Here is a 12,259-nt window from a genome sequence, read left to right as displayed (position 1 = left end):
AGCCCTGGTTTAAAGAAGCATTTATCTCTGATTTGGCCCTTGAGCCTTTTATTGCGTCACAGCTTCTAAACCCACCTGGGACGACCTTAAACGGGTTTGAACTGGATGTTAACCCTGATAGCTGGCTTATGTGAACTCTGAGATGCATTTTTAAAGTGAACTCGTTCAAATTTCACAGATGATTTGACAGCGAAAACATCAGTTCTATTGATAAACCTAACGATAAACTCAAGAAGAGGACTGGAACTGCGATTGAGTTTTTTTGTGCTTTCAGGGCCACCGTACTTAGTAAGATGAATTAGCAGCACACCCACTATTATCAACAAACACAAAACAAATACATGAAACAGACCCGAGGGGGAAAAAGAGCAAATAGTAATTTTTTTTTTTAAATATATGAATAAAGACACCATTGAAATCATAATAATTTTTCTCTTTTCTGGTTTCCTGATCATTTTAGGATCGATTTTAAAATGTGTATTGTATCATGTCAGTATTTTACTGTTTATTTTTAATTGTATGTTTTATACATGTCACGTTGCTGTACCTTTAAATCTGTAAAGCACTTTGGTCAAGCTTGTTTGTTTTTTTATTAAATGTGCTCTAGAAATAAAGTTGACTTGACTTTCTCTGTGGTGTTAATCTTTGGCTTATATTATAAGAAGATAATCTCATCACCATGGTGATCTGGGCTGAAAGACCAGCGTGTGGTAATACATTTATGTTTTTCTTTTTGACTAATGTTGCACAACACAATCTAACTTATTTCTATTCTCCATAAATAGTGCTTTTCTGTGTCGTCGTGGCCTCTAATGGTTGATTTTTTTTTTGTTTCTTAAATGAAAGTGGGAAGACAAATAGACCATTCTTGTAAATGTGTCTAACTTTAGCCTTTGATTCATTATTGAATTATTGCAAAAATAAAGATTAAATATTGTCCTGAGGGTTAACGGACGTGCTTTGATTTCATTCTGTCTTGTTAAAGCTTGTTAAAGAATAAACTGACTGAAGACACTGACATTTACAGACTGCAGCAGGTTCAGGTGACAGGTGCAGGAAAACTCCACGAGGACACCTGGTGGACAGGTGTGGAATTGGTATCTCAACTTTAAAGGAAAGGCAATACTCTCAGAGGGAGCGTTTGCGTGTATACATCAGCAGCGGAGCACTTCAGTCATCTTCCTCACTTTGTAAATCATAATATTGGATTGGAATAGATTTTGTGTCATTATTTAATTTGATTTTAAAATGAGTTTTTCATCTTGTCACAGTCTTTATTCTCACAATATTATGACTTTATTCTCGAAAGATTAAATCTTTTTTGTTTCTCAGTTTGGCCCGAATACTACGTCGTACAATATGCAGGGGATATGGTGATGGCCAATCAGGGAAGATTACCAAAGGAGAACACTTTTTGTCACCTGGAACCCTTTTAGAGGGTTCCACCAAGAACCCTTTTAAAACCCTTTAATCGGGAAAGGGGTTTTAAAGGGTTCTCTGCATCAAAATGGTTCTTACAGGAACCATTAGTGTTACCAAGAACCCTTGCAAAACCCCTTTCTTCGGGGTAAGGGTTTTTCAGAAGCAAATGGTTCCATGTAGAACCTCAGCCCTTGTAGAAGGACTCTTTTGGAACCCTTATTTCTAAGACTGTACTGTTGAAGAGCGTTCTTCTGAGATTGCAACCATTTATGGTTAAAGCGAATACACTTTGAAATAAAAGTGCAACCATAGAACCATATAAGGTTCTTCGACTTGTCCTCATAGGAGAACCCTTTTTGGTTCCAGGTGGAACCTTTATAAGAAGGTTCTACCTGAGCTATCTACCTGGGGTTTTACAGAAGCAAATGGTTCCAGGTAGAACCCTTTTGGAACCCTTATTTCTCAGAGTGAACTAGAAGAACGGCAAGGATTATGTGAAGGAAAAGGGACTGTGCAACGGAGGCTTGAAGGGCGGCCACAACGCGTAGGACTGTGCCATGGCCACTCCTGCAGCATTTGCAAAATGAGACATTCCAACTTGCCTTCATTTCAAAATTTACATTTTTTAAAAACAGAAAAAAAACCTGTCACTCAGGTTGTGCCAGACATTGATGAAGAATCCAAGAGAAGAAAGACTTGTTTACACTCTTCTTGACACGCTAACAAAGTACTAAGTTAACAACCATGTTGGAAAAGGACACAGTCGTGGAAAAACCAAAGAGTTTCAAAGCTGGCAGGTGAAATTCCTCTGCTACAATACTGAGATGTTCCCTTTGAGAACAAAAGTGCAAATGATGACACTTGTATGTGTTGACTGCCCTCTTGAAAAAAATGCAGATTTGGTGTAAATAACACGACAATAATCAATGCACTTTATAGTTACATTTGCATCCATAATAGTCAAGCACAGGTGACACTGAGGTGCTGGGAAGCTGCAAATTAAACATGCTATTTGAAATAAAAGTGCTTAACAGAACCATATCAGGTTCTTCGGCTTGTCCTCATAAGAGAACCCTTTTTGGCTCCAGGTAGAACCTTTTATCCACCTGGAACCCTTTTGGAGCGTTCCACCAAGAACCCTTTTAAAACCCTTTATTCAGGAAAGGAGTTTTAAATGGTTCTCTGGATCAAACTGGTTCTTACTGGAACCATTAGTGTTTCCAAGAACCCTTGAAAAAACCTTTCTTCTGAAGCAAATGGTTCCAGGATTTTTCCAGAAACAAATGGTTCCAGGTAGAACCCCAGCCCTTGTAGAAGGACACTTTTGGAACCCTTGTTTCTAAGAGTGTAGGGTTTTTTTAAACCTTTCTTCGGGGAAAGGATTTTTCCAGAAACAAATGGTTCCAGGTAGAACCTCATCCGTTGTAGAAGGAGATTGCAACCATTTATGATTAAAGCTAATACACTCTTAGAAATAAAAGTGCTAAGTAGAACCATATAAGGTTCTTCAACTTGTCCTCATAGGAGAACCCTCTTTGGTTCCAGGTGGAACCTTTATAAGAAGGTTCTACCTGAGCGTTACCAAGAACCCTTTTAAAACCCTTTATTCAGGAAAGCGGTTTTAAAAGGTTCTCTGGATCAAAAAGGTTCTTACTGGAACCATTAATGCAACCAAGAACCCTTGAAAAACCCTTTCTTCGGGGAAAAGGGTTTCTCAGAAGCAACTGGTTCCAGGTAGAACCTCAGCCCTTGTAGAAGGACCCTTTTGGAATCTTTATATCTAAGAGTGTAGCGTTGAAGAGTGTTCTTCTGAGATTGCAGCCATTTATGATTTAAGCTAATACATTCTTAGAAATAAAAGTGCAACCATAGAACCATATAAGGTTCTTCGACTTGTCCTCATAGGAGAACCCTTTTTGGTTCCAGGTGGAACCAGAACCCTTTTAAAACCCTTTATTCAGGAAAGCAGTTTTAAAGGGTTTTCTGGATCAAAAAGGTTCTTACTGGAACCATTAGTGTTACCAAGAACCCTTTCCTGAAGAAAGGGTTTTTCAGAAGCAAATGGTTCCAGGTAGAACCTCAGCCCTTGTAGAATTGACCCTTTTGGAACCCTTATTTCTAAGAGTGCAGTGTACGGCCCCATGATCCTGAATCTCTTTGAGTTTTTCATTGTTATTCCCTTGTACGTTTAAAAAGAAAACATTAACAGTTGTATTTCTGCAGAGCAGTGGGTTAATTTGTGCAAACTGTTAGTGATAAAGAAGGAGGGCTTACACAGAAGGAGAAGCAGCAGCAGCAGGAGCAGAAGAAGAAGGGAGGCTGTGTAAGAGGCGGGCGGTTCTTGGTGACATCATGACAACCTCGCCCCTCTCTGATTATAAATTGAGCATGGCTCCCTCCTCAAAGCCCTTTCCAAACTCAGAAGGACGCTGTAGTTGGGAAGACTGGGCCGGTCACTGCTGCAATAACCATGGCACCAGCTGGAGAAAAGAGAGTAAGTGAGACGATTCTGATTCTGACACTTGAATTTGTTTGTTTGTTTGTTTGTTTTCTTATGCGCACTGCGCAGCGCAAATGTCACAGGTTGTGCTGCGCGTTTGCAGCGTGTCCGTGTGAGCGCAACTTTGTGACGCTCTTTGCTTCCTTCCACGCGCGCGCGCCAGGGCATCTTGGAGCGTCTGGAGGCAGGAGAAGTGGTGATCGGGGACGGAGGCTTCGTCTTCGCCCTGGAGAAGAGAGGTTATGTGAAAGCAGGACCGTGGACACCTGAGGCTGCTGCAGAGCACCCGGAGGCCGGTACGGAGTTGTTGTTGTTGTTGGTTTTTTTTTGTTGTTGTTTTTTTAAATAATAAAAACAAGCTTTTTTATTCCCTGACATTTTATGGATCAAACAAATAATCGATTCATCGAGAAAATAATGGGCAGATGAGTTGCTCTGGAAAATAATCGATAGTTGCAACAACTGCTATTTGGTCAAAAATCACATGTCATGCATTCACATAAACTGAATATTCTAGTGGTATATTACATATAAAACACGGTGTTTTTGGTTTGTGTTGACCAAAACACTCACAGATCATGCAGAAAACACTTTTTTTTTTTTTTGCAGTTTCTGTTCATCAAATATCTTGATTTTTGTGGAGAGAGCGATTTATTTGTTTTGCATCGTCCGAAATCTCACAATTTCTTCCCACTTCCAGTGCGCCAGCTGCACAGGGAGTTCCTGAGAGCAGGCTCCAATGTCATGCAGACGTTCACCTTCTACGCCAGTGACGACAAACTGGTGAACAGGGGACACGCTCAGCGCTTCACTGTGAGTAGATCTTGATCTCTGATCTGCTGCAGCTGCTCTGTCCCATCCTGAAGTCCTGAATGATGGGGGGGGGGGGAAGGAGGAGGTGGTTCTGGCATGTTTTCATGGCAGATGGTCGGTCATCACTGGTGTGAAAGCTGAGCGTCCCCTCGTCTCGTTTTCTCTGGAACCCCGTATAGGGCCAACAGATCAACGAAGCGGCGTGCGACCTGGCCAGAGAAGTCGCCAACGAGGGCGACGCTCTGGTGGCCGGAGGCGTCTCCCAGACCCCGTCTTACCTCAGCTGCAAGAGCCAGGACGACGTGAAGGCCATCTTCAAGAAACAGATGGACGTCTTTGTCAATAAAAATGTGGACTTCCTGATTGCGGAGGTACGTGGTGAAGAGCAAACGGGGGGAGTTTCGGTCCAGGTGTGCATCCACCACAGGCCCTGAGGTCACTGAGGGAGCAAAATCTAATTGTTTTCCAAGAGAATTGCTTCAGAAGTCAAACACACATGAATCGAAGCTGCAGAGAATACACATTGTGACTTCAAAATGGCAAAGTTTGAAGCCCAGAGAAGCGGCGTCGCTCCATCTCCAATTCACTACTGAGTAGTAGTAGTAAACTCAACCCCCCCCCGATGCCCTCTCATAGCTCCACCGTCTCTGGGCTGCTAGAGTTACCATACGCTCACTTAAAAATAGTCTATGCTACATGATCCATGTCATTTCACAACTTCCCAGAGTGCAGTCGCACACAGTCAGGTTTGCACCTTTTCCTCGTAGAAATTGTTCTTTTTCACGACGTGAGCCTCCTCAAAGCGCAACGCAACGTTAAATACACCGAAGAGAAACCTGTCGCTCTGTCGTATAAAACTGTCATATTATTTTCTAGATTGATCAATGAATAGCTTAAGCTGTACCAAACCTAAAAATGCAACTCGAAAAATGGTTTTCATCGGGGGAAACTAATGTACATGTAGGAATTAGCATCACGTGTAGGTGAATGCAGCCTTTTTCCCCACACAGAATGCACAGATTTAACCATGCATTCACTTGGAAATGATCAATGGAGTTCATAGTTTTATATCTCAGCCTTGTTCACGTGGATCCTTCAAGTGCTTTCCAGCACTCGGCAGCGATGCGACATATTCTGGAGGCCAACCGGTGCTCAAGCAGCATTTTTATTTTGTGGAGCAACGGCGCCATCTGTTGACATTTTAGAAATTTCACTAAAACAGTTGAAATGCACTTAAAGGTGCATTATGTAATAAATCGAAAGCAACTGGCCTTAAAATCCTCCTAATATGTCACAGAGACTCAGGAATAATGTTCATATAACAAACTGAACTCACCAACAACAACAGTACAGACAAAATATTTGCATTAAAAAAATATATTTTGCAGACTGCAAATCATGTTTATGTTTTGAAATCATGTTTTTGGCATGTGGCGCCACCTACCGCCATCTACCAATCATTGCAGTCAGTAGAGTCTCAGCTGCCGAGCAACCACGGGTTGCCAGTTACGTCAGAAAACGAAACCTAAAAGACCTCGGTATTTTTGAATTTGAGTGTAGTAACCTTTTTTGGCCACATTCTTACATATGGCGCCTTTAAATGTTCTGTGAGAGTTGTACATTTTGACAGTCGGAGTCGTGAAAAAGCACAGGTGTAAATGATAAAATGGCCGATTGCTTTCTGGGTTTCATGGTTCACAGTTGCGGTAATCTAAGTGATTATTGGTGATGATGGCAGTTGATGGTGGCATTTTTCAGTATTTTGAACTTTGAATTTAGGGTTGAACAATTAATGTTTTTATATTGCAATTTGAGACGATGCATTTCTGCAATTTAATTATTTTTGGACTGTTCCATCTTCGATGTTAATTTGAAAAAAAAACCAAATCGTCATATTTCCCCAAATTGAATCCCTACACTCAAAATTTAAATAATAAAAAAAAAAATGATGTTTCACTTTTTTTTCAAATTTCACTTTTAATCAGATGAATTCATGTGTTTCGTTTGCCCGCAGTACTTTGAGCATGTGGAAGAGGCCGAGTGGGCCGTCCAGGTTTTGAAGACCTCCGGCAAACCAGTGGCTGCAACTCTCTGCATTGGACCTGAAGGAGACCTGAATGGAGTGAGCCCTGGAGACTGTGCCGTCAAACTCGTCAGAGCTGGTACGACAAAAAAAAACTCAATCTAAATAAGAATTAGACTTTGACTCCTGGGACACGAGTCTGGAATAACAAATGTGTCACTATTTCATAGACTTGGAATTTTCCAACTAAAATATCCCCATTCAGGGAGGGGATAGATGGTGGTTGGAGGCGGGGCTTGACGAGCCTGTCGGTTTAAACAGAGCGAGTGCTGCCTCTGTGGCCAAAACTCTTTCAAATTTGTCACAGTCGCGTTTTTAAATAATGCTTCCCACAAACACACATCGTCCGATGTTAAAAATGCATTGTCCACCAATAGCGACTAAGCACTGCCGGTGCAGCCGAGTGCCTGGCAGGTGTATCCGCGGGGTCTTAAAAAGTCTTAAATCCAATCATTTGAATTTAAGGCCTTAAAATGTCTTAAAATCTCATAAAAGGTCTAAAATACAGTTTTGAAAGGTCTTAACAATGTAATAACGTTACTTTTATTTAAAACATGCATAAACTTCAGTCTCGCTTTGAAATGTTTTCTATTTTTGAGGATTTGCCATAACATAACTACAACACGGAACTAAAGTAGGTCACTTGTGCTGCCCAGGGACATTTTATCGAGCACCACTAGCTAGTTTGCTGTGCGCGCCGCCGCGGTTGCGTTACAGCTTAGCATAGCAGCGGAGGAAACTTAATGATAGCCCACAGCTAAGCCGAATTGCAAGTTGTGGCTCCAATTTCCCTTCATGTATTTGTACTTTTTTTGCCATTGGGTCTTAAATTGTGTTCATTATGGTCTTCAAAAAAGTCTTAAATAAATTTGACTTGTTGAAACCTGCACAGACCCTGACCTGGATTCATCGATCATGAAGTTAATCCTCAACTATTTTGACGATGATTTTCTGGTTTCTTTGCTCCATATAACAAAAAAAAGAGTCACTAAAACTGAATCATGTTGGTTTGTGGACAATTCAAGAAATATCATTTCCAGGTTCCAGGACCGAACAAGTACACTCGTGAATTGCAGCGCTAAAAATCTACATATATATATTTAAATATGTACGGCCCTTTCAGATCCACATTCCTTCCTATTTTACAACGTTGGTAAATTAGGATACAAACTATACACACGATGCACGGTTAGAAAAGCTATATGGCTGCCTCCTGCACACACATCTGAGGATAATGAATTACCGACTAGATGCCTTTTCATACAAATGCCTATGGAAGCCCATTTCTGCCATAAAAAAGGGGGGTTATATACTACCACACTATAGTAGTTTCTGATCTGATAAGCTTTGAGACCTGATCAGGTCTTCGTGTTTCCCTTTTGCAGGAGCTCAGATTGTGGGCATCAACTGCCACTTTGACCCGGAGACCTGCGTGAACACCGTGAAGATGATGAAGGCGGGAGTGGAGAAGGCCGGCCTGAAGGCCCACTACATGTGCCAGCCGCTGGCCTACCACACCCCTGACTGCAACCGCCAGGGTTTCATTGATCTGCCAGAGTTCCCCTTCGGTACAAACACCCATCGACATTGGTTCGTCACGAATGACTCGAGGCACAGACTCATCGACAGTGTTTTTGCGTCTTTTGCAGGTCTGGAGCCAAGGATCCTGACCAGGTGGGACATGCACAAGTACGCGCGCGAGGCGTACAAAGCTGGAATCCGTTATATCGGAGGCTGCTGTGGATTCGAGCCCTATCACGTCCGTGCCCTGACCGAGGAGCTGGCCCCCGAGAGGGGTTTCCTGCCTGCTGGCTCTGAGAAGCATGGCAGCTGGGGCGGTGGACTGGAGATGCACACCAAGCCTTGGGTCAGAGCTAGGTAAAGATATTTTCTTTTCCACACCCCAACACTTTAAGAGCAATTTCACAATAAAGCGGGGGAATGTCGTTTTTTTGGAGATCTTTCCTGATCTGTGCGATGGTACTGTTCTTACAGGGCCCGTCGCGATTACTGGGAGAACCTGAAGCCTGCATCTGGTCGTCCCTGCTGCCCCTCCATGGCCACGCCTGATGGCTGGGGCATCACCAAAGGCCACGCTGACCTGATGCAGCAGAAGGAGGCCACGTCACAGGAGCAGCTGAAGGCTCTCTTTGACAAGGCCAACAAGGGCCAATGAGCTCCCTCCCTGAAGGTGAACATCTGAAAGGAAGGAGCCAAGCGGTGGTGCGTGAGGAGGCAAAACTTCGCACATCCCCTAAGTTTACATACCAAAACAAATATAATGGTTATTTCTGTCTTAAGGACCATTTTTTTTTTTTAAAGAAAAATAATAACATTACAAATGAGCTTTCCAACCTTAACCAAGATTAAGTGCCTGTTTCAGTACAGTGATCTCTGTAAAAAACTAACCTTTCTACAAAGCTCGGAAGAGCAGCTGTGATGTACCTAACACTCCAAAAAGTACTTGTTGTCTTAAAAGAAATTAATTCTATGTCGCAATAAACTTCCAATTGAACAAAAGCAGCACGTGTCGTTGATTTGTTTGTTTTTTTTCTTGCAAGAGTGAACGGATGTTGTCGGTAAATCCTTAGCAAATAAACTCCCCTTATTCCCAACACATTTTGGACAATGCTATGCTTCCAACTTTGTGGCAACATTTCTACATAGTATAATATGTCGTTTTTTGTCAAATTTTGGACCAAAAAATGTTTTGACAACACTGTTGTCATGGTGACAGCCAGGTTTGGGGAGCAAATGTTCGTCAAATAACTATCTGCATCAACATCCACATTATTGTAAGTGTGGGTTTTGGACGTTTTCAGGCACTTATGATGTTTTGGCCCAATATTCAATTGCTTACAAAAAAAAATGTAGCTATGATCTACAAAACGAACGGGCACAGATTCCTACAGAAACACTCAAAATACACAATTGTATTTTTATTGTGTTGTATTTAAGCTTCCAACCACAAGATGGCAGCAGGTTTGAGGCTCTTTGACTTAATTAGGCCTATAACATATGCTAGTTTTGGTTAAAATTGACTATATTTGGAGGGGGAAATATGGCCTTGCTCATAGTATCACAATATGTGTCATATCTCCAGATTCTTAGCAGTACAGAGAGCAGTCAATGCAGTCGGGCAAAGTGGGACTTCACTAATAATACAGTAATACATATGTGAGAAATAAATCACTTTACCAATGGTGTCTATAGGTTGAAGATGCTAAGCACATGAAAACATGTCCAACTTGAAACTTGATGTACTGTTGCTGCCATCTAGTGGCCAATATATATATATTTCTATGAGATACTACATAATAATTATGAGATTTTAAGTCGAAATTATGAGACAGAATGTCAAAATTATGAGATAAACTCATCATTATGAAACAGGAAAGTCGAAATTATGAGATAAGAGTATTTTGAAATAGTATCTCAGAATTTTGACTTTTTATCTAATTATTATTTCGATTTAAAATCTCATATTATGACTTTAAATCTCAAAATTATGACTTAATTTTCTCAAAATTACGATTTTCTATCTCATAATTTTGACTTGGTATCTGGCAGTTTTTTTCCCCACAAGTGGCGGAATATTTAAAAATATAAAAATATATTTATAAAAATAACCACATCTTTTTGTACTATTATTATTATTAATTTTTAATTTCAAATAAATTAAGTAATTAATGGAGATTTTAATTTTTATAAATCTGGTGATTCATAAATAATCGATTTGGCTTCAGTCTTCGCTATATCTGTTTATGTCAGGCGGTCATGTCTTTTGACTCAGCCGGGTTGCCGTACAGCATCCCGTCTTCAGCACGTTCCCTGCGTATCTGCGTCATAGATTTGCCCACGTGCAGATGTTTATGCTCCGCGTGCACGTTTGCGAACACGCAGGGGGTGTTTTTTTTTCCACAACAAACAAAGAAAGTAGATGGCGATTAACTGAGACAATATTTAATTATCAGAATTGATCACTGGCATAGAAAACTTAATCTTATTTCCCTGTCGTCTGCTTTGAGTAGTTATGGTACATTCAGGACGCCTGGGAGAAACGACTGTCTCAAGTGTAATGTCAGCTTTCACAACACTCTCTTTCTCAAACCCTTTCGTGTATGTTTTATGTGGGGCGAATCATGTCCACTGTTCTCTTCGATCCACTCTTTATGAGTTGGTTCATTTTAGTCGATTAAAAAAAGTGACATTTGTGAAGAAGTTTATTTTTGACGGACTTTTTTCATGACAAGTGAAGGCATCACCGGGGACGAAAGGGGAGGGTGCATCAGTGAAATCCCTCCCCGGATTTGACGCTCGCTCGCGCACGCACGCGCTCACGCACATTCACTGCTTGTAAACAGAGGCTCACACGTGACACCGCGCGGTCGCATTGTCTGCACACGGACAAAGAAGAGTCACAGACGGCGTTGTTATCGTTGTTATCGTCGTTACCGAGTCCCCGACGGGGTGTCGTGTCGGGCAGGTGAGCGAGCAGGCGTCATGACAACCGATGTTACGTGTCCCGAAATGAAGCAGACTCGTTCGCTGCGTTTACACCGCGGTGTCCGGTGAACTTCTACCCGCGCCGCCTGGTTGCCAGAACCGAACCTCCGGAGGTGGTGGGGAGGACTGCGGTCCAGCCAGTCAGCCAACACACCGTGAACGACAGTCAAGCCAGCCAACCCAGTTTTTTTGCTGTGCATGATTATAGCAGGTTTACGGTAACAACGTCTCAGAACTGGTTTCAAAATAAAAGCATCCGTCGGGTACATAGCGAAAGACCGTCAACGGAAATGAACGGACGTTGTGATATGTACTTTCAAAATAAAAGCTCAAATAATTGACAATTGTAAGCTGTTGTGATATGTACTTTCAAAATAAAAGCTCAAATAATTGTCAATTGTAAGCTTAAGACAAGAATTTTTTTTTTTTGGGGGGGGGGGGGGGGGGTGATAGTACATGACCCCATAGTGTGACCCAGTAAGTATCAAAAACATTCTGATGTATCGTTTCAGATTAAAAGCCCTTCAAAGTGTTGATTATGACACAAATTAATTATGATTTTGGATTCAATTTAAAAGGAAACGCCCTGTTATCAAAGAATAATTCCACTTCAGGGTGATAGTATATTACCTGATAATGTGACCCAGTTAGTATCAATACATTCTGATGTATAGTTTCAGAATAAAATCCTGTCAAATTGTCGAAAATGACACAAATTTATTATGATTTTGGATTCAACTTAAAAGGAAACACCCTGTTGTCAAAGTATAATTCCACTTCTGGGTGATAGTACATGACCCTGTAGTGTGACCCAGTAAGTATCAAGACATTCTGATGTATAGTTTCAGAATAAAAGCCTGTCAAACTGTCGAATATGACACAAATTACATATGATTTTGGATTCAATTTAAAAGGAAACGCCCCGTTATCAAACA

The 12,259-nt window shown here is 41.3% G+C and overlaps 2 protein-coding genes across 2 annotated transcripts in view; one reads left to right on the top strand and one right to left on the bottom strand.

Moving 5' to 3' along the window:
* Positions 1-3,859, bottom strand: part of dmgdh (dimethylglycine dehydrogenase) — a 25,701-nt gene extending 21,842 nt beyond the window's left edge. Inside the window, exon 1 of the mRNA XM_083900886.1 lies at positions 3,697-3,859. Coding sequence (XP_083757012.1) covers positions 3,697-3,776 — 80 coding nt within the window. The 5' untranslated portion in view covers positions 3,777-3,859. The remainder of the gene's footprint in view (positions 1-3,696) is intronic.
* On the top strand, positions 3,827-9,332 carry bhmt (betaine-homocysteine methyltransferase). Its single transcript, XM_083900898.1, has 8 exons — positions 3,827-3,916; positions 4,086-4,218; positions 4,623-4,735; positions 4,915-5,106; positions 6,750-6,897; positions 8,204-8,386; positions 8,468-8,696; positions 8,814-9,332. The coding sequence occupies exons 1-8, from the start codon at positions 3,893-3,895 to the stop codon at positions 8,992-8,994; spliced, it is 1,203 nt and encodes a 400-aa protein (XP_083757024.1). The 5' UTR covers positions 3,827-3,892; the 3' UTR covers positions 8,995-9,332.
* Positions 9,333-12,259: the final 2,927 nt, after the last annotated feature.

This window comes from Microchirus variegatus (assembly GCF_963457635.1).
Source record: "Microchirus variegatus genome assembly, chromosome: 1".
Taxonomy (NCBI): domain Eukaryota; kingdom Metazoa; phylum Chordata; class Actinopteri; order Pleuronectiformes; family Soleidae; genus Microchirus; species Microchirus variegatus.
This window is presented reverse-complemented; position numbering and strand designations above follow the sequence as displayed.

What these genes read in the sequence shown, in the direction of transcription:
- bhmt (XM_083900898.1), top strand. Translation starts at nt 3,893, where the DNA reads ATGGCACCAGCTGGAGAAAAGAGA. An exon ending in GACACGCTCAGCGCTTCACT is followed by an intron (nt 4,736 to 4,914) that starts GTGAGTAGATCT and finishes AACCCCGTATAG; the next exon opens with GGCCAACAGATCAACGAAGC. An exon ending in TGGACTTCCTGATTGCGGAG is followed by an intron (nt 5,107 to 6,749) that starts GTACGTGGTGAA and finishes GTTTGCCCGCAG; the next exon opens with TACTTTGAGCATGTGGAAGA.